A 23,705-nucleotide genomic window follows, 5' to 3' on the forward strand; every position below is an offset into this window, starting at 1 on the left:
TTTAATTAACAACAGGAATAATAGTGTAGTTGCATTAAAAATGAAAATTGTGATTTATCAATTCATTGGCTCTAAACAGTTTCCAGTATTTTCCAGGTAGACTATTTGATATGAACTAATGGAATACGTAGCAATCAAATTTGTGCATTAAGGCAAGAGTAAAATTCTCTCTACATTATAAAGTCAACGTGCGTTACACCTGTGACATAAAGTGAGACGACATCTTGGGTTCCTCAACTGTTGTATGCAACTTCACATTATAAAGTAGGGATTTCCAAATTGAGGGTTCGCGTTGAACTCCAGGTACATACGCGCCGACAGCACTATAAAAATATATTCTTTTCGACCTAGCTCTACCAATACAGATATCTGGCCTCAGATGTTCAGACCTATGAAACATTAACACGCGAATAAGAACTGGACTCATAAACTTATGTCCGCTTCGGGTCTTAGACCAATTTAAAATTTCGGTAGACTCATCTCTTTCAGTAAGATTACACTGTGCTTGATCTGATTAGAAATTATGAAGAATTACAGCCTGCCACATGTTCCGTGACATTCGCTTCTCAAAGCAGCAATTGAGCTGATGTTGCTGTTTTGGTCTTAAAATATATCATCGTTCGTCAATATTTATTTTTTGCTAGACAGTCACATTACGGGCTGTGATTGTTTATTTCATTTCTCTTACATGCAGCAACAACTTCGGAATTGGTGATGTTCTGTTGTCCGATTCACAATTGAGGAAATGTCTCTTCGGTGAGGCGTATAAGTGAAATAAGCTAAGTATGACGTAAAGTTTATACTTGAACTACAGGAAAGAACTCTAGAATAATTCTTGTCTTTAAGTTTTGGAAAATGTCCTCGTATGAGTCAATCGTAATGTCTTAGAACTTTAGAATCTCCAAATTTAAAATGGAAGGAGATAGCCTATGCGCTCTGAACAGACCGTCATTATACATTCGTGTCTTAGATTTTGAGGGCAACTTCGGAATGGCGCTCCAGATTTTTAGATGTAACATCAGAGACACGCAATCAGAAATTTTAAGCATGTCACGTAACAATTTATGTTTAATATCAACCGCTTAAATTTTAAGTTTAACCAGCGGAAGATACACTTTAACAAGCCTTTACATTCTGAATTACTAATAACGATTCGTGACGTGTGTCAGAATTGACTAAAACAAAATATCCCGACATTGTTCTTCTAAACTGCGCAGAAGTTAATGACAGCTAAGTGTGTTACCGAACCTGTTAGCATGAATATAAATATACGAGTTGAAATATTATTCTCTCGTGTGATATTCAAGAGAAAACAAGAGAAAAATCGAACTCCGTTCCACCACCTGTAATGCTGTTCGAATAAAGTCCACAGCCGTTTAGAGGAACTGGGATTCTGAATGAAAGTATTGAGTTAGAGAGGAATATTGACAGAACAATTACGTCTCACTCTTAGTAATTTAGCTCCTATGACCAAAGAAAGCAAATCCCTGATGATAAAGAAACGACAGGAAAAGAAGGAAACGAAGACAAAGTTCAAAACCATTAATTTAAATTAAATGTTGAGAGGTAAACTTTGCTTTAAAATCGTCCGCTCAAGGTATAAAACATTATATCGCCATTTATACAATCTTGAATCATACAAATCCCATACCGTTCTAGTACGAAATAAATTAAAGGACAACACGTAATATTTAGCAACTCCTTGACAAAATCCGTTGCCTTTTATATAAAAGTGGAAGAAGGAATATTCTATTTTAGCGGCATATTATGTTTTCTTTTTTTTTCCCGGCACCACAATAGGAAATATAGACACAATACATTCCTCTTCTTTCTTTCATAATCATCATATACAAGACGCAACGTTTCTCTAAAATACAAGGAAGCAAGCAGGGAGAAAAACCAAGTCACATAACCACAAGCCGACAAACCCATTCTATGCTAATACAAGGCAGGGAAGAGCCCCCAGGAAGTGCACTGGTAGAAGACCTACATACAACCACTGCAGCCACATAAAATACAAAATAACTTTTCACAAGAACTTAATTTTTAATTTTAAAAATTTAACATTTTAACTATTAATATTTGAACTTAAAGGTGAACACACCTTTTATATGCAACGTTTTCACATATCACTATAAAACCTGTATAATATGTAAACACTGGCCAATGTATGAATACTAGTAGAAAAATATAGGTGCATGTAAACAAGTAAAATATCTGATGATGGCTTAATGAGTCATGACATGTTGTAACAAGTGAAGAATATAACATGTAAAAGTAATTAAGTAAAGCTATCCCTGTAACAGGCAGTGAAGGTCCATAGGGTTGTGAGACGTTGAGGGTCCCACACTATTTAGACACTCGGCTTCAAGATGGCGGTGAGGTTGTCAGCCCTACGCGCCGGCCGCGCTTTACTCCCCAGGAAAATTATTTAATTAATTCCTGGTACTCATTTCTGTTAGAGGCTGAATCGACCCAGGGCCATAGTGCGGCTGGTAGGATTAGGTCATAGATGATTTTATTTTGCTAAAGTAATTATTAAATTGTTCACTTATTATTACAATTAACGTAACAATATATATAAAGGGCCTTGGCAGAAATATGATTGCTTACTATATACTAATTGTTATTTTGAAATGTAATTATATTAATTTATGTATTCTTGAATTTATTTCTATAACTTGTTTTTCTATGTTTTTATTGTATCTATGTTAAGATTCAAACTTGACTATTTCCACATCTCATGGAACTTGTTTCTGTATGGATTTATGGAAATGAAATAAATGAATGAAAATTAAAAAAAAAAAAATCCAATAAGCTCATCGGGACTTGAAGCCACCACCTTCCGGCTTGTAGCATATTGCCTCAATCAACTATCGCGTGCCCCCGAATATATGATGTACCCATATTTATTATTGTGGTGATGGAACAAAATAAAGGAAAAAGGATTAACACATATTTTGCGGAATGAATGGCTACTCTTGCAGGTAGCCCAACACCAGCTGAGAGGTCACATATCGCCATGGAGGCGGTTCTGTCATCACAACATGAAATACGCATTTCCTGTGAAACAAAGGAGATAATAATTTAACTTCACTGAAATAAACTTAACCTATGTAATACAACCTGTGAGTATACATTAAGGTAACACATATCTGTATGTAGACTGGTATGCTTTAATTAATATATTTTCATAATATTGTTGTTATTTTACATTATAATTACAGTGTAATATATTTTTTATTATTTTTATGATTAACAACCTTTTCTCAAAATCTCTTATGGGGTAACACTATGAGCAATTGGATGATGAAACCTGAAAGACAGTATCATTACAGATATATATATATGTATACCATGCAATCAGAATCGCGAATATTTGACCCTACAAAACATCTACAGTAGAAGTTGCCTAACAATAATTGAAGAAGCATTATAGTCAGATTACTCGTAAGATAATGGCCACGTGATATTTTGAGTTTAGAGACTGGTTTATTTATCAACACACATTCCAGAACAAAGTTGATTTAAAAGTCAGTTTCCCACTGATATTGTTGGAATTTTATTTGTTGTTCTCATGTAATGGTGAATTAAACACAACTCAAATAACAGGCATTTTCATTATATATTTCCTTTTCTTTCTCTAAGGAATAATATATGTATTACATATGGATATAAGATAGACTTTATAGATGTTATATGAGTATTTCACAAAATGAAATTTAATATTTTACTAGTTTGTATCTTATGAGTTCATCTAATATGTAACAAGTCCATATTTTTGTCTTCAGTTTTAATAATTTGAATGTCATCTACATCAATAACAATGACAAACAGCCGGGTGTGATCATTCTTGGTGACCCATTATCATCACTAACTTAAAGTAATATTATAGACAGCTGATGTGAAGGCATCAGCAATCTCAGCACCATGAATGTTTAAAATGAAGAAAGTCAGATTGTCACAGAGAAACAGGTTAAGTTGATTCTGGGAATTCACACATGTCTACCTCTAGGAAGTGATGTACAATCAGCACTGGCAGTTCTCACAGCAAATTAAATTAGGACAAATAAATATAATGCTCAACACAACAATAAAGTTCATGTTATATTTAGTAATGTCACTTCTGTAAATATTTTCAATGAGCCAAAGACTTTATGATGATAACTTTTAATTGTATGAGAGATAATAAAATGTGTCCTGTGTATAAGGGAGTGTGGTATACTTCCAGGTTTTCTTCACCTTTGACACTAGATGGAGATGAGTGGTTGGCTGCATGTCCCAGTTTCTTTACCCTTGAGTATGCCCATCAGATCAGGGGCTATATGAGTCCCAGAACCTGTATGGATAGTGGAGAAGAGAGGATTTTCCAGTCATCCATCATATTGACTCAACTACTGGTTTACAAGAAAGAGAATGCTGATTGTTTAATGTAATGCTATAGGTAAACTGAAAATTTACTTTAATGAAGTAAAAATAATTACATATAATTCAAAACAAGGTAACAGCAATTGATGAATACCAAACTACGTCAAATTTGGTGACAGATATATATATATAACATAGTGAAAATATTTTCTGTGAATGTTTTATATATATATAAAACTTGTATGTATGTCTATATATATATATATATATATATGTGTGTGTGTGTGTGTGTGTGTGTGTGTGTATAGGTATATATATGCCATTCACAGAAAATATGCTTTTTCTGTTCTAGCTTGAGTGATTAGATTCTGACTTCTTATCACTGAGGCTTCTGTTCAGTCTGAGGATAGACCATGTTTGGGTAAAATTGTATTCAAGCAGAATTCTCTCAAGAGTATTTCAGTTTTTCTCTCTAAACTCACATTCCACCAATTCTCAAAACTCACCTTTTACCATTCCTGAAATGTGTAATAAGTTCAAATTATGAGAACACTATCACATCCTCAGCCCTCAGATGGGGCTTAATTTTGCCCCTGCACATGGCTGTACTTAAATTAAAGAAGTAAATTTATCCATAATGTGTATATATTTACTGTGTTTTAGTGCGTACAATTTCACTTGTCATTTCACACTACATGTTTCGGCATCATTCTGCCATCCTCAGAGGTATCAATCACGTTAAACCATTGCACTGCCTGCCATAAAGTTTGTGTCTGATTGAACAATTTCCTTGTGTCCTATCCATATAAACCAACCAATACCTCATCCTATTTATTTCAACCCTGAAGATGGAGGCAGCATATTCCTCAGAAACTTTGGTACCCTACTACTAGATCTTATTGTGCCAAAACCCAGAATACCAGTCACAATAGTACTAACTTCAGAACTCATATCAATGTTGCCGACCTCAGTCCAGTCTATACAAAACTGATTGCCATCAACTCAATTAAAAAGAATTATACACATTTGAACTGAAATGGAATGATGTACCGGCTTCAGGGAGAATGTAAGTACCATTGCTTCTAGAATTTTCCTATTGCTAAGAAACTTATCCCCTTTACTACAATATTTCATGACTGAAGTCATTTTGAATCAGTTTTGTATGAAACAGCACATAAAACCTGTTTTCATAACATTAATTTTAATATTGTCCATTACCTACATCAAGGTTCCCCAAATACTCTTCCCATCAGATTTCCCAGCCAAAGTGCAGTGTGTGTTTCTTATTCACCCTACATGCTCTGGATCATCTAAAAAACTTTGCTCTTAAATACTTTAATAACACTCTATAGGATGCATACATCAAGCTATTCATACATTTATAAAATATATCCCAATGAAAAATTTTAACATTATCCTCCAATATACATCTTTGAAAATGTCTTCATCTTAAAGGGTCTTCCAGTCAGAGTACTGAGTATGGTTCTTCCTTTCCTTCTAATTCTCCTCAACTTTCAGTGCCAGAGCATCTCAAGTTGAAATATGTCAAGAATGATAAATAAAGCTTAAAATGCTGAAGATCCTCATATAGCATTATTATTCATTTTCTTATTAGTTCTTAGGTGTTTTGACATCCCTGCACGGTTCCTATTTGAAATCTTCTGTATATCCATCTGTAAGCATAAAAAAACTGGGAACAGCTAAACAGACTTTCAAGAGGGTTGAATCTGGGTATTTAATTAACACATGTTGGCCTATTCTGATGACTGAGGGATCAGAGTTTGAGTCCCAATATGACCAAGAATTTTCAAATCTCCATGACGTCCTGACCAGCACTGGGGCCCAACCATTAAAGTGGCCAGGGCGTGAAGCTGACCACTCACATCCAGATAGTGCCGAGGTCAAGAAATATGGGTCCATACATCCACTGGTTGATACATCTTCATGATGTAGTGCTTGATTAGTTAAACAAAGGGACAACTTTACCTTACCAACCTATTTCAATTTTGGTTGAAGTGAGATAAAATAAATGTCAGTTTAATTGATGACTGACACAGATTCTCTGGGAATCTCAGGTTTACCCTGTGTATAACTCACTAAACTGTTATCTGCATGAAGAGTGTTTGGGACAATGAATAATAAAATATATATTTTTCTATAAGTCTTACAGTTTTCAAGCAATTAAACAAAACGCAGTAACAATGTGTCAATTGTTACACAATGCATACATTTCCTAACTCCTTATTTCTTAGATTCAAGTAAATGGTATTCAGTGAAAGACTTAGTGTCACCAAGTTGAAATTAAAACATTATTATCTCATTCTTATTCTTCTAAACAGCCCAAGATATATGCCAGTAATAAAGAAACCTGACTATTCCTTGTTTATGCTAAGTAATCAGGAAGTACTTTTGAGTGATCTGTGCATGTGCATGGAGTAAAAATTCAACATTTCAGGCTGACTTTGCTTCCACTGCCGGAGACAGAAATAATGAAGACATAGCCTCTGAAATGTCACATTCTTTCTCTGTTCTTATCTGATCGATTGCCCATTAAGACTTTATTACCACAAGCATTTCAAACTTTATTTAACCAATTTGTAACTCCCTAGTGTCTATATGGAATGTCTAATTTTACATTGAATTATATCCATTAGGTGCATGCAACAAACGTTCATTTATACAAATCAAGACACATGGAAGACTTGTTTTTGTAGACTGTTACCATTTTGGTTTTCACACCATGTACGTAGTACTGAGTAGATTAAGGTAACAGGTTCCTCTGAAACTCCAGTAACTATCACCATTACTACATGCTGTCACAACTCAGAAGAGAAAGTGAAATTCATGAATGCATGACTAACGCAACAATTATTGAAATGTAGTTTATAAAAAGAAAAATGTCATGTCAGTTTCGTTCCACAAATTTGTGGGCAGCTATGAAATGAATTTATTGTGTTGAACAAATAACAATTAAATATATCTTGTGATAAAAATTACTGACATACCATGGCTGTAAATTTTTTGGTTTCTTGTTCAACCAACAGTTTTCTGTCTATATGACATCTTTAATTCTCAGGTGCACCTGCCAGTACTATTGTAATACATCCATGAAGACTGTATGAAATCCCATGGCAATGACAATGATGGTCACTTTCTAATACAAAGGGCCTACAAATCGCCTGGCCACTATTTATTTTCTTATTTAAAAAAATGAATTGTACTTCTTGAAACATTTTCACTTTTGTTTTGCCGTTACATTTTCACACTTACACTTGGCATTTGTTGCGAATTTCTTTTGCATAAAGATATAATTCTATGCTGAAGAGAAGAAAAGACTGTTGAAAGTTTACATATTACTGCCATTATAACAACAGGGAAATTCATGGAGATTTATACAGAGGTCATTTTCAAAATATAACAAAGAGTTCATGATGATACAAATCAAAATTTGTTATTGCATATATAATTAGGCTTTGTATTTATACATGCAACATTCCATATATATATATATATATATATTGGCCATAAATTTTTTCCAGTGTTATTCACTCACAGATTAACATGTTCACACTGGGGAACACCTGTAAGTGTTCATTCTGTAAGCATACAGGTGGTTAACTACCCAAACACGTAGAGCACTGTGCGCTTTAAAGCATTTCCCTTTGTGCTAATGTCTGATTCAAAATCTGTTTATCATGCACATCATTCTGTAGAAAAGGTGTACCCAACTGTCTGAAGGATGCTTTGTTTTATGTTATTCCATATGGGTGAACCAACTGACATGAACATGTTAAAACTGTAACTGATTAATTTCACACATAATTATCTTATATGATAATTTTAGATTATCTTTTTGAAAATGAGACTTCAGATACAAGATATATGTTACTTCTTCTTGTTGCAACATTCCTTGATATAACTGAAGGTTGCTTAATTATTGGAGCTAGAACACTCCTACAATGTCCACATGCAACTGAAAAACTGACAGTTGCCATGTACTGCTTATGTTATCACTCAAACTGCAGACAAAGAAAGTTGCACTTTGAGATTCAGAAGACTCATGACTTTATGTAATTACATGGCTGGCATTAGTCCTACTCCATAGTAGTACAGGGTGTTAGTAACATGATACTGATACAATCACAGAATTTGTTTTGCTGTTATCTTCAGTTTTAAAGATATACATTACACAGAAAGATAAACTGAAGCTGTACAGATTCAAACACAATTTTATAATCTAACCTCTTGGTTAAGATTAATGCAAAGCTCCCATTCACTCCTTACCTATCATATCCTTTTCTGTGCTAGTGAAATGACTGAGCCGATATGGTAGGTTCTACTAGATCTGCCACAATCTGAGTTATGCAATGCCTTGGTGCTGACTATCTACTGAATTCATTCAGTATATATTTTAACAACTATGCACAATTATTTACTTTTCATACTTTTTACGACATAATTTGGGCATGAGCTTTAAGTTATAAATTTTAGCTACTTCTTATGGAATTACAGTTTCTGAAGTCGGCCTATAAGGAAGGTGATCAAAAACAGAAAAACTCATTTAATATAATGTACTCCCACGTGTAGGTATGACTATAGATGGGGTTTTGGATTGAATATTGGATTTATTGACCACTTATACACATGACTAGGAACTACAACCAATTACAGCTCCACTGTTAATCTCAACACTTTACAAATCACCACAGCACCCATCAAGTTTTCCAGCTTGCTGTGTGTTCAGCAGCCGTTCCCTGGTAACGGTTTATAACAATAGAGATTCTTCAGCTCCTGTGCTCAAGTCCTCTCTTCACAGTCTCCCATACAGAATTAATTTGGTTGCCCCAAATATCTTGCTTATACCCCCTTTGTGTGGGTTGAATAGAACACACCGTTTCCAACACTACCTCTATTGTGCATGTGTATTTGTTGCCGCCGGATCATGTTTACCAAGCCGTTGCCTAGAAAGGAATGATTTTTCAGAGCTGTTCGCTGCCCGCAGTTGTTTCTCTGTCTCCACAGTTTTGTTTTGAGCCAATATGCCAACTGCTCCTTCCTTAAGGCTACTCGTCACGAGTAGCATATCAATGTGTCACAGTTCATTCCTTTCCAAGGACTGTGTCTATTTCTCATGGTGACTGTTCTCGAACCGCTCCTGCCTTAAGGTAGCTATTCCTGAGCTGTTCCCACTCAGAGCGCCAGTCGGTCCACGTTTATCATCATCATCATCCGTTTCCACTTGGTGCAGACAAAATATCTGAGAGTGGTCAATACTTCTACATCTCCAGTTCTTACTATGTGTGCAGTGTCTTCTTTTGTTTCAGATAGGGACGATCCCTCCACAATGTCCAGTCCCTTATTTTATGTAGCCTAATGAAAGTTCAGAATGACCTCCAGCTCTACGGTCTTTCTGCCAGATGTCCTCTCCTTCCTCAGCTGTAGTTTCATTTTAAGTCTTGGTCCCTTATTCCATTGATGCCTTCTGGTTTCACAGATGATTCTTCCTGAATGTCCCTCCTTTCTGGGTTCATGGCATATCCTTGCCCTGGCTTTGTCCCTGGCAGCAGTGTCCCTTACACTGTACAGGAATGGTACGGCAGGTAATCCCTCTACAGGCGGCGGCCAACTTCTTCTAACACCCACCATTACTCTGGGCCTGTTTCTTCGGCTTTCGGCTGCACCCTACAGTTGGATGCCGTTCTTCATACGGCTTCTTCAGTGCTATGACAGGTTTCACTGCAGCTTTTCGTTAGGGACTTCTTGCTGCTCCATTTCGGTCTCTTTTTCTTTAGGATTTGTCTCCAAATCCTTAATCTCCACGTCTAGAAGGCAAATTTTAATTTTGACTTCCAGTGGTTACTGGCCCGTCTCTACCCTGGACACCATCGCTTCTCCATGAGCCTTCATCTTATTTCGCCAGGCATTGATATTGGCTTTCATCCTTTCCTGATGGGTGTCCATCATGGATATTATTTCTTCTTGAAAGGACTCTGTCCTGGATTGGTGGATATCCATCCTTTCCCGGTTGGTTCTTATGTTGTCTTTCATTTCTTGTAGCATATATTGCATGACTTTCAGAAGTCAGCGATATAACAATCAAGATCCAATGCAGTTTATAATTTGACCATTTCTGACACCAGTTGTCACGTGTATGAGTGACTCTCGACAGGGTTTTGGAGTGTATAATGGATTTATTGATCACTTCACCACATAATTCATAATTACACTTAATCATAGCACTATTGCTAATCTCCACACACTTAACAAATCACTAGAGCACACTAAATCTTTTCCAGCCTGCAGTGTCTTCACTAGTAGTTGCCTGGTAACGGTTCAAACAATGGATGTTCCTCTTTTCTGCACTCAAGTCCTCTCTGAATCGTGGCTCCATTCCAACTGCTCTTTTCTTCACTAACTCCTGCACAGAATTCACTCGATTGCCTCAGTTGTCTTCCTTATAGTAACTCTTTTGTACAGCCCAAGCAGAAGACACCGTTTCAACAGTACCTCTATTGATGCATGCATATCCATTGCACAGGAACATGTTTGCCCAGCTGTTGCCTAGAAATGAATGTTGCTTCAGAGCTGGTGGCTAGTAATGGCTGTTTCTCTGGCTCAACAATTCTTGCTTTGAGCAAATATGCCACAGTAGATTATGCAAATTTATGAAATAAAAGTGCCTTCACTGAAGATGAATAGAGAAAACATATACTCACATGTTTACTTCAATATGATTTTATAACTTATTTTACACAATTGTAGTGTTGCACTTAGTATTCCAAGCTAAAAATAATGAACACTGTGGAGTTACAAGGTAAGAAGCCAAAAATTAAGTTGTACTGAAGCTATAGGTTGTGAAGGTGCTTCTTTTTGTTTTGTATGCAAGAACTTTACCTGAAGAACAGTCAAAACTCTCTAATTTTCAATTAACAGCAGAATTACACCTACAAGAATAGCTCAAACTGCATAAGGTCCAGATTTGCATTAACAGATGATATCAGAGTAACAAATCTATTTTGTTCATAATATATCATCATAAGCGCCAGTCATCTAAAATGTTGACGTAGATTAGTAGGAACAACACTTATAAATACAGTTATAAAAAAACTGCATTATTTCTATGGCATCAAATGAACTCATAGGTATTATCCGAAAAAGAAAAACAATTAACCAAATATTATTACAAACCATTTTAACTTGGCATTAATATGTACAATATGGAAACTCGGTGCAGGAATAAATGTAGTTTTACGGTAATTTTACAACATGTACAGTTCAAACCTAAATTGAACTGATTGGAATACTATGTATTGCCTGATATGGTGATAACTGTGATATGACCAAATGCAGTATGGTTCTGTTATGACGCAGACCTGTTGCCAGATAAGCAAGTCAAACCACACTTGGCTACTGTTGTAGTGATAAAAACATGTTTACATTACTGACTCATGTGAGTAAGGTAGGGTAGAAATTGCCCTTGTTTTCATGGTTCATTGTGCTAAAGTTTGCATTATTTTAATTTTATTTGAATTCTATGAATGCAGCCAGAATCCTGATACTCAGATATTTGAGAGTATTATTTGGCACAAAAATTGGCACAGAAAATTTGATTAGAAGATTATAGACCCTTCATGTAAAATATTTAATATTCTAGTCAGGCGGATAAGTTTATAAATTATTCTCTCTATTCCCTTAGTAAGAAATTTTAACTAGGAGATGGATATTTTAATAAAAATTAATGTAATTCCTGCTTCTCACTCTGTTTTATACCTCTGCAACCCAGAAATGTTAACTGAAGTAGAACTAAGAGCATTAATTTAATGCTTCATTCATATATATTAATAATGAAATGAAATTATATCATACTTCAGAACAAAATCTTCAACATTGTTTACATATTATAGTCTAACTGGAAAGCTTAACCAAGTGTACATACTGTACATGTACACTGTTGCTATGGTTATCCTTTATACTTTTTTAAGAGTGTGCTGTGTTTAACTACGTTCAAAGAAAAATTACATAAAATAATTTGCTGTAAAATAGGTAAAATTGCTGTAGCTTCAGGCATCTTAAGGGCTTCAGCTTTTAAAGACCCATTTCAAATTGGGATGGCCATGTGATTGAATTGTACTCTCTAATGTAAGTTGGCTGCCAGCAGTATTCTGCTTCATACTGCAATATTGTTGCAATATGAGTAATGATCTCTCTTTAATATTGGTCATAATATAGCATAAAATATAAGAACAAAGGTTACACATATTAAATAGGTTGAAAAAGTGTGGGAACAAGAAATCAAGACCTATTTGAGAGTTACTATTATTCACCAAATGGGCTAGAAAAAGCCTCAGTCAGGATAGCCCTTCCATGACTGTAACGTTTCTATAAGTGTGTTTACTCAGTACATAGTACAGCATCCACATAAGCATGGCATTTGATTTGTTAGACTAAAATTTTGCTTAAAACTGTTATTTACTTTAGTTATACTCACCATATTATTAATTTACACTTCACGGAAAGAAGCCTTCCAAATGTTTATTAGAAGTTTGGTTTGTACCTCCAGTAAAAAAGAGAACTGAAGGATACCTGTAAATTCACCTTATGTGCAAAGGTCAGAAATATACAGTCATAACTGGAGTTACAGTAAGTCATATAAGCTCTTTGAACTGTTAAATGTTTACATATTAAGGGCTTCAGACAGAGTTACAGTTATTACTTATGCTTTTATTTACATTAAATTTTGAAAGCAAATGCCAAAATATGGGTTATTTCAGCTGTATTCTGTTATGCAATTTAATTGATCTTTCCATTTACTAAGTAGATTAAACAATAAAATTAAATTTCAGGGCAGTGGTATAGGTGTTACATAATCTGGATATATGTAAATATCTACAGAATCTGTGGTGAGTATTCAATTTATCAAGTTTATATGATAATAATGACAATAAAATATTTTACTTCAGTTTCATGCTGATTGTCTTTGATTGGCCAGAACATCACTATAAATTCTTCCCCAGTTTTTTTTAATTTAGGTAGTAAAGGCAACATCTAATTTCAGTCTATGGAAATCCAGTATGTGAGGAAAGACACAGTTAAATAGTTGTGGTTTCTCACAGCCTGTAATTTATTTTTTCATGTCTATGCACATGTCAGTGGTAAATACTGTATTTAATGTCGGTTACAGAAAGTAGGAATTTTCTCCCCAACCCGTATTTGATTTCACCACGTAATATAACAGTGTTTCCGAATCTGTGGTTCATGAACGTTCCATTGGTGACCCATAGAGGTTTATGATGTATACACCTCTCTTTGAACTGCATCTCATATTTCCTTACACTGTCAACCATTATTAATTTTGAGGAACATTACAATATAATTGATGACTCAGTCATAATATTTTGCATAATAATTAATGTTGGAATAGCAAAATGCCATTTTTTTTTAAGAATTCACTGTCTAAAAGAATAATTAATCACAATGTGTTGCAGTCATGAAGCCAGTATTATTTTAAGTAGTTCTGATGGGACAAAGTAACTAATTCTGTTGCGTGTAGATAATGAAAGATGGCAAGGGAAGTAAATAAATTGGTTCAGAGGACTTGGATTTTTTGTTCAGGTAGGCCACAGACTTCAAATGTTTGGGACACGCTGTAGTGGAATCTCTACGAATGATGGAAGAGCTTCAGGAAATTGACAGAATGTGTAACTTCTTTAGCAGAAGTCAGAATATCACTACATTACAAAAGAAAATATCTCTTGCTGATATAAGCATGAATTGTTTTGTGGAAGAGAATTCCAACATTTATATTGGAAGTATCACTAATTACTATTTAAATTTTGAATATGCCCACAAATTTATCCATCAATATGAAAAAGTAAGACTTGTATTGTAGTTCCTTTTGTTACATTCATTGTAAAAACTGATATATCTGGTTTTGTACAACCCTGAGCAACGATTTTTTGTAACTCAAATTCCATGTAAAATGTTAACATTATTATGTTTAATGTTACTGAACTTACTCACAAATGTACATTCTATGGTTGTGTTCCTGGACTGTGTAACTTTCTTATTATTTTCATGATTGAATTCAAAATTAATATTTTTTTCCCAAAGACACCATGGTACCATATGGGATATGAAATGCCACACTATATTACTACTCTAATTTTTTTTACTCTACTTCATGAATCATCTAAATTGAGACAAATTATGGGGGAGATAAAATCTGCTTTCATTTCCCCATGTGAATTAATATGACACTCCCTTCCCTTCACAAATTTATTTAAATACTAATGAATCACACAACTATATAAATCGACATTTTGAAGTCTGGATTATATGATCAAATACATAAATAACAGAAGAGTACAGAATTATAAAGGAACTGACAAAATGAATATTCTGGAGGCAGCATGTATAATTATAAACTAATTATGTTTGTTATGTACAGAATGATTCAAGATCAGTATGCCACACTTCATCCCTACATGAATCAAGTGATCATGAATAAGAAAGTTCTGTTAACACAGGTCCAATCTGAGAAGTATATGGAGCCATGAGAGGCTGAATGTATGGTAAAAATGTAATGACTTAAGGGACTTTCATAAAAAATTTTCACAATAATATCAATGTAAAACTAAAATAAATGTTCCATTTGAGGTTTTTACAGTGGTGAGTACATCTTACAGGATGTAACACCATACAATTCGGTATAAATCCACTGACTTTTCGGAGGACAGCATTGCCTCTATCTTCAGGTTCAAAATGTCAGTGGACTTCTACTGAACTACAAGGCATTACAAGCCAGAATACATCACTCTTTCAATGAAATGTTATTTAGTAATGAAACATGTAACAAAAATTTTCAGCCTGTGGATAGACATCTCTGCCCTCATTATGAAAATTTTCTCTCAGGAAATATATATCTGTGTCTTTGTTGTTATAATGCTCTTCTAGGAGAATGCATGTCTGTGATAACACTAAGAAAATGCTCTCCCAGAGGCATATGCACCTGTGTCATCACTACAACCATGATATCTCAGAGAAGATCATGCTCTTTATGAATTTATTTGCGCAGCACCAAGCCTGCATGACACATCTTGGTCACCCCACTATATAAAGATTTCTTTAATGATAGCTTCAAGTCATTATTTCAGATGCAAATTTCCAAGTATCAGATTTACAAGGAATAGAGTTTACTTTTCTACTAATCACCTATAACACCACCCCTGATAGATGGAAAATTGTTTTAATTGGCTTTTTTCTTGTGTGTCTTTTACACATTTTTCATTAAATATGATATTTAGTGATTAAATGTACTTTGCTTCAAAGAAATATGTTTTTAGTGTTTTTGAAAATATCACATATTGAACATGAATAATCTGAAATGAGATATTCATTTTCATTTCATATTTGGCACATAATTTTTTTTTTAAATCTTATTTATGTAGAAACAAATGGTAAACATTTTGTAGTGTGTGATGACACAGCATCAACTTTTTTAATCTAAACAGGAGTTCACATCCATCCTTTTGCTCGGTGCAATTTCCACACCCCCATACAGGGTATGAAACAAGTCTATGGGTCACACAGGGCAATGCACTTTTCTGTACAGTTCAGTAATTATGTCATATTCAATAAAGATCAAGGATTCACTTAGAACCTGATGTAAGAGTTACTCCAGATTGCATCTTTCAGTATAGTATTCATATTTCACGGAAAAGAATTACTGTGTGGTAGTCAATGCTACACTGCATTGTTTCTGAGTAGATGCAAAGCATATGTGAACTATAATATGTAAAATACGATACAGCCAATCTGATATCAGAAAATTTGTAAGATAGAATTTACTCCAACATTTGATGAAACGTGGAATACTTGATGACAAGATGACTTTGTCATGATAACACAAATTGCAGAACACTGTCGCACTGTGTGTGACCTTTGAAGAGGGTAGGCACAATAAAAATATGACAGGTTAAATCATTTGCTTTTACAGAATATGTAATTCATTTTAACGGCTGTTAATACATATGAGTCATACACATATCTGGAAGCTTCTTTATTTAGCATATGCTCATATTTGTAGTTATTTAAATTATTAACCACTTTGTTTGACTTTTAGCTTCGGGGTATGTGTGGTTATGTTTCAGTTTCATTCATTACAAAAATGTGAACAACGTTATAATGCAGGTCGCTACAACGTAACTACAGACTCTGATGTTCAGTTACAATATAAACATCGGCTATGAATCGTCCTACTAACTTGTTCTGGTATTTATATTAAATACCAGTTCTAGTTCATTGTTTCAATAAAAAACGTACCTATTAAAAAGGTCATCAAAACGACGACTAGATTGAATAGCCTCACAAAAAAGATTCAGTTAACATTGTCCGTACATATTATTAGCAATATAAATGCGCGGAAGAGTCATTTGAATAACCCGTTCATTAAATGTAAAACAACAATCAACCATTTATTCACAACCAAAATTCTCAAAGCTCAACAATACCTAGTTATTGTATTGTGTGTTCTCGAGAAATTCCAACAATACAACTTTAATTTATCGTATTGTGGATCGTGGAAACCACACACTTTTTTTGAAGTGGTGACACTATAATAATTTATTAATATAATAACTATGAATAAGTCATTGGATTGTTTGCTTTTTTGTAGCCAGCAATACAACCAATCGTTGTACTGCGATTCGTAAATTAAGTCACCTCCGTTCACAATACAACCAATCATTGTATTGCGCAAGCTCATATACCAACTAATTTGATAGTCATCTGTGTATTAAATTACGCTCTCCTCTAGTTTCAACTTGTAACTATGTATTTCTAAAATCTCTTGCTATCTCCCTACTGGTCAGCGTTATGTCGCCGTCATCTGTTTCGTCGGTCCAGTCTGTCTGGTCTGTGGCATCACGTCATTCTACGTGATTTTGTGTGATGCTCTCTGTCAGGGATGCACTATTACCAAGACTATACAATAAAGAGTAAAATGTAACAAACGCCGATTATGTGACGATAATGTGCGGAGCCGAGAAGAGCACTGCTATAGTTGCAATAACTGTGAACAGAGTAAAGACGATGAGGCACAGTCTGTCAACTACCATTGCGGCGAACTTCCAGTCGTTCGTCACTTCCGCCGCCTCGTCCTCTTTCCTCAACTTGTCCGTTATCACGCGGAGCTCCTTCAGGATGAGTGTGAGTTCCCGGTGAGGGCCGAGACACGATGAACTCCCACCGCTCCCGTGAAGCAGTGTCCCTCCACCTCCTCCTCCATCTTCGTGGTGTGTGTGAGCACCCCGGAGGAATCCTGTTGTAGAAACCGCGCCCGATGTCTGGAGCGTGCCCGGGTGATGTCTGAAATCATCGTCGATATCCAACACGTTCGCGAGGAGGCTCTTGGAGGATCGCTCCTTCAATTCCAGCTCGCGCATCTGCAGAGACTTCCGCGACGAGTCCGGCTCGCTCCCGGGACGACTCATTCTCAATATGCAAGGCAGCCAGTGTAAGAATATCGTTTTGATCTGAAACCAGATGCAAGAACTTGCGTTAGACAAATGGACATTTCATATAACGTGGCTCCTAATGTTTGTCCCAGCTCACTCTTGAAGAGTAAAATATCTTCCGTGTACTCCCCATCTAAAGGAAAGTGATGATGAAATTGTCTCCACGTGTAATTGAACTTAATGAGAGACTAGAGGTATAGCTTCACGCATTCTTAGTCTCGGTACTAGTTTAAGATGAGTATCAGCTTTAATCCCAAACCATTTTACTAATAGGGAAAGAGCACCGCTACTCTTTCGGTAGGAGGATGTGTGAAACTGCAGCGAGGCTGGACGCGGTGGAGAAAAGTCAGATTTCTCATCTTAAGGTAGTTAGAGAATCGGGAATCATGCACAACCGTAAGAGTCCAATATTACTGCACGATATACAAATATATAAAATGTCAACATCATATAGTACAATTCCCCACAGTAACATTTCATGGAAATATGTTTAGAGGCTCTCTCGCCTTTTTCCAGACAGGGACAGACCCAAGAAGAAGGACTATAATTTTGCCAGTGGTTCTGTATGGGCGTGAAACTTGGTCTTTGACATTAAGGGTGGAACATAGACTGACGGTGTTTGAGAACAGGGTGTTGAGGAGAATATTTGGACCGAAGAGAGGTGAAGTGACAGGAGGTTGTAGAAAACTGCATAATGAGGAGCTTCATAACTTGTTCTCTTCTCGAAATATAATTAGAATGATCAAGTCAAGGAGGATGATATGAGCAGGGCATGTAGCACGAATGGGGAGAAGAGGAATGCATATAGGCTATTGGTCGGAAAGCCAGGAGGAAAAGACCGCAGGGAAGGCCAAGGCGTAAGTGGGTGGACAATATTAAAATGGACCTTAGAGAGATGGATTGTGTGGATTGGATTAATCTGGCTCAGGATAGGGACCAGTGGAGGGCTGTTGTGAACACGGTAATGAACCTTCGATTCCATAAAATGCTGGAAGATTCTTGAGTAGCTGCACAAATATCAGCTTCTCAAGAAGGGCTCAGCTCCATGAGTGAATGAGTGATAATAAGAAAAACAAAGAAATGTGTGTTGAGTACGAAATAGATGAATTAGGAGAAGAGGGGATGGAGAGATTTCAGCAATCACATAGGTTAAAGAGAAAGTGGTAGAAAAGACTTGTGCCCACTTTGTGGACCTGCATGGTGTAATTCAGGTGACTGTGTTGTCGGTTTGCAAGGAAAGAGATGAAGCAAAGCCTCAGCCTATATGCATCTTCATGGATGAAGTCAGGAGGTGTTTTGTCATATCAGTGGCTTCCCTGAAGATCCAGAGATTGTAGATCCAGATATGACTATGACCTCTTTTCTACCGAAGTCGATGAGTGCTGAGTCTCTGTGGAGTGGTCGGTTACCGCTGATGTCCGGTTTTCCAGTTTGGTGTCTCTGATGTGTTGAGAAATGCTAGTGGAAGTGTGTGTGTGTGTGTGGGGGGGGGTTGGTTTGGCCGATACCACGTGGCCTCTCACTACTGGATAGCACTATGCTCCACTGCTTCTTCCAATCACACGTGCACTCCCACAGTCTGCCCACTGTCTGTCTACACAAGACTTTCTAAATCAACTTAAAGACTTTAAGCCTCAAGGTAACAACTGTAATTTTTGTTGAAACGTTAGAAACCTTACAACATTCCACGTGTCTTATTAAAAAAGAAAAAATCTCGAGTTATGCGAGCGTAACTCGCTAAATACTTATCAGAGCAGAAAATGTTTATAACAAAAATTGCAGAGAAGAACGAAACTTTTCTTTTATGACCTCTACAATTTTTTTACCCTGTAATTCTTACGGTTTCCGAAACAGTTAAACAATAGGGTATGAACGCGCCAGAATTGTTACTATTTGCATATTTTTCTTCATCTGCTCTGGGCCTAACCGACACTGAATAGTCTACTATTAATTACAGTACTGCCAAGATAACTCTCAGTTCTTTGCTTGTGCACAGGGAGAGGTCGATGTTTAATGGTGGGTGGAAGGAGCAGGAGTAGGGAAAAGACAGACTGGATGGACAGGTGGATGACTTGGTAGACAGACGGAAAGGAAATCAAATACATGCACAAATAAATAAGAAGAAAGGAAGAAATGAAAAAGACGAATGATAGGACAAAGAGCAGACGTGAAGGTGACTGGATGAACAGACGGACTGTGGCTAGAAAGACAGAGATGACATGAATACAAACAAAAATATATAAGGAGAGTGAAGAAATAAAGACAATTAACAAAAGAAGCAAAAAATATAAAGGTGGGTGGATGGAAGATGAATCGATGGAACTCAGAAAGAAATTAAATAAATAAGCAATTAAAAGAAAGAGACAAAGAAAACGAAATAAAATTTTCATAATGTACATAAGGCAAACTTTTCCCCTCTGCTCAACAGCAGGGTTTTATATTGAGATACTCGTTCTAATTCAGCCTCTTTCGATCTCGAATGTAGGTCAGCGGTGCAATTACGTGGAGTAGCTGAGGTTCTGAACATTTTGGATTTTGAAAGTGGGTCGCGCGGTGTCGAGTGGTGCATGCGTCTACTGCAGCAAGAGAGAGACAGAGAGAATCAATACGTCTGAGATTCCAGACGATTCCATATGGAATGGGCGTGGTTACGTGTTCGATGTATCGAACAGCCGGGAGAGGCCCAAACGCATTTCTTTACTACACTGCACTGTGTATGATTTGTTCAATCTAGGTGGACAAAATTTTGAGCCCAAAAATAATCTCCTATTTTATCTTCATTTCAGTTAAATTTTAAATATTTTAAATAAGTTATTTATAAATATTGGGGGCACGTGGTAGGGTAGTTGGTTGATACACTGTGCTACAAGCCGGAAGGTGACGGTTTCGAGTCCTGATGTGGTCACTGGATTTTTCAATTGACCTAATCCTTCTAACCGCACTATGGTACTGGGGTCGACTCAAGCTCCAACAGAAATGAGCACCAAGAATCTTCCTGGGGGTGAAGAGCGGCCGGCTCTAAAGCTGACAACCTCACCGCCCTCTATGAGCTGACTGTTTAGAAAATGTGGGAGCCTCGACGTCTCAGAACGCTTTGGGCCTCAACGACCTGTTACAGGGTTACCTTTTATAAAACCTCTGAACACAGAGAGCGAAGTGACGCAGAAATGCATGTAACTCGTTACGTAAAGCGCTCTTTATTATTTTCCGATTTTAACCAAACTTTTAATTTAGCAACAAACATTAATAATACTCAGAGATACTGGGGGTTCGGACTTTGTCCATCGTCTGGATTCTAAATAAGTTAGAAAAGGCACAACGTTTCGGAAACTGGATCTGTTTCCGTCCTCAGTTGAGGGAAGGCACCTACTCTGTTGGGTCCCTTGGAAATCACTGGACAACCGAAGTCACAAAACACTAAGGCTATAAACACCTGAGAGTTGTGAGATGTTGACGTTCCCACATCTTCTAGACAATCGGTTCATAGATGGCGGCATGGTTGTCAGCCCTATACACCGGCCTCCCTTTACCCCCAAGAATATTTCAAGAATGTTCCTAGTACTCATTTCTGTTAGAGGCTGAGTCGAGCCCAGGGCCATAGTGCGACTGGAAGGGTTAGGTCAATTGAATGAAATCCAATGACCTCATCGGGACTTGAACCCGCGACCTTCCGGCTGGTAGCATAGTGCGTCAACTCACTACGCTACCGCGTGCAGCGTGCTGCTATTGTCATATTTATCTGTCTGTAAGTGATGTATCAATATATTGTTGATCGTGTTTTGTATTTGAAAGACTGCTCTAAGTTGCATGTTTTTGAAAAGCTTAGTTCTTTGTCTTGCCTCTTTTCCGCAATATGTAAGAGTAGCCCCTTTTTGTGGTGTTTTGTTTTTATGGATGTCATAGTGGTTTCTCAAGTAGGTTTGTATTATATTCGTTTTCCTGTAGTATATTTTTATGGTGTTTTTTCGTTTGTTTTGATCTTTTGTTATGGGATATGTGTACAACCCATTTAGTAGACATGTAATACCTGACAGGTTATGTTCATATGGGTGGCATGAACTATAAATTATTAAAATATCGGTATGCCTAGTTTTCCTGTGTATTGAAAATTCTCAATTTTGTCTTTTGTGGTGTATTGTAAGATCTAATAGTTGATTTCCTCGTGTAGTTCTGTGACTGTCCAAACATGTTACAGTTCTCCGTGGACGCTATGGTCCTCATTAGCCATTTCGGAAGGGTGACTGGTTTATTGGGGAGACCGATTTATTAGCATGTTATGATTTTGGACAGAAAGCAACTGCCTTCTCGATAGTGAACTTTATGGATGGTTGTATGTTATTAAATTCATTGAGTGCTTGCTGCATGTTTGGTTTTGATCATATAATAAGTCACCTGCATATCTATAATACGCAATTATTAATTGTGTTTTAGAATTGGATATGTGTGTTTATGTTCCATGTGCTGTATAAATGTTTCTGCTAATATTGCCTATGTTGGGGCGCCCATGGCCAGATCCTCAGTTTGTTTGTCGGTCAAATTAGAAGTAGTCCTTTTCCAGCACTATTTTCAATATATATTTTAATATTGAGAATATATAGAGTGGGACATATGACAGAAAGCACCTCTCAAAAGTCGTACCCATAAACTTCAATTGACTTGAATATTACCATCTTCTGGGACACGACGCCGTGTGGATTATTGTCAACTGCGTTGGGAATACACGTCACCCTATCCCAGATTATAATAATCGTCATAATCGCCGTCGTAAGAACTTCAAATTCTTTTTTAAACTAAGAGTTCTGTCTTCTCGGGTATAACGCCCAGTAGCCCTGGACGTATAAGAAAGACGTCTTCAAATCACAGCTGTGAGAAACTCAATTCTTCTTACTTCTTCGATTGACGAGTTCTCGAAATATTTTGAGAAAATCTGACTCAGGTCTTTTCCGATTTCCATAGCAATGTTCAACCTCGCACACATCTCACGAAGTACTACACTGAAAACTTATGTGAACAAGGAAAAGGATATCCTCTCATACGATTCTCTGTTCAATTAATATTTCTATCTTCCGTTTTCGTATTAAAAGTTTCTGTTTATTGGAAGTAATTTTATATGTTGTTTTACTGTTTAAAAGTTTCTGTTCATTGCAAGTAATTTTACATTATGTTTTTCTATTCCTGTGCAAGTTTGGCGAGAAAAGAAAAACGCGTCTATCCTAGATTCTCATGTACTAATATGCATGTTTTACTAAAAGAAAGTAAAGCTATCCTTGTAACAGGTCATGGAGACCCATAGGGGTGTCAGACGTTGAGGGTCCCACATTTTCTCTAAAGAATTTGCTCAGAAACGGCGGTAAGTTTGTCAGCCTTACGCGCCGGCCACCCTTTACATCCAAGGAAGATTCCTGGTACTTATTTCTGTTTAAGTTGAGTCGATCCCAGGGCCCTAGTGCGGCTGAAAATCCACCTCATCGGGAATCGAACCGGCGACCTTCCGGCTTGTAGCATAGTGCCTCAACAAACTACGCTACTGCGTGCCCCCATGCACGTTTTACTCTGTATGGAAAAGAGTTATCCGAGAAATATCTGTTCCTAGGAAGGATTATTGAAATATAAATAAATTATATGACTTCTAGGCACATACCTATTGCTTAATACTCGTCGGCAGTCAAATAAGGTGGTAACACTGAGCTGGGCTTGTAAGCATAATATCAATGGCCGAAATAAAAATTGCATACAAATCTTTTTTTTTTTTAAAGAGGGCATTCTGAGAGTCCAGAATGTGGGACGGTAATATGAAAGTGGATCTTAGTGAAACAGATAATG

General features: G+C 36.5%; 1 protein-coding gene across 10 annotated transcripts in view; it reads right to left on the bottom strand.

The window, feature by feature from the left end:
• Positions 1-13,238: 13,238 nt before the first annotated feature.
• LOC111871549 (neuronal acetylcholine receptor subunit alpha-7) overlaps positions 13,239-23,705 on the bottom strand; it is a 452,324-nt gene continuing 441,857 nt past the window's right edge. For 8 of the 10 annotated variants that reach the window (XM_023864723.2, XM_033754297.1, XM_023864726.2 and 5 more), the window contains one exon: positions 17,360-17,900. In XM_023864723.2, coding sequence (XP_023720491.1) covers positions 17,385-17,900 — 516 coding nt within the window. In that variant the 3' untranslated portion in view covers positions 17,360-17,384. Of the gene's footprint in view, positions 17,901-23,705 lie in introns of all 10 variants that reach the window. The other 2 variants (XM_033754298.1, XM_023864728.2) reach the window with 2 other exon arrangements.

Source organism: Cryptotermes secundus, unplaced genomic scaffold (genome assembly GCF_002891405.2).
Source record: "Cryptotermes secundus unplaced genomic scaffold, Csec_1.0 scaffold1066, whole genome shotgun sequence".
NCBI lineage: Eukaryota > Metazoa > Arthropoda > Insecta > Blattodea > Kalotermitidae > Cryptotermes > Cryptotermes secundus.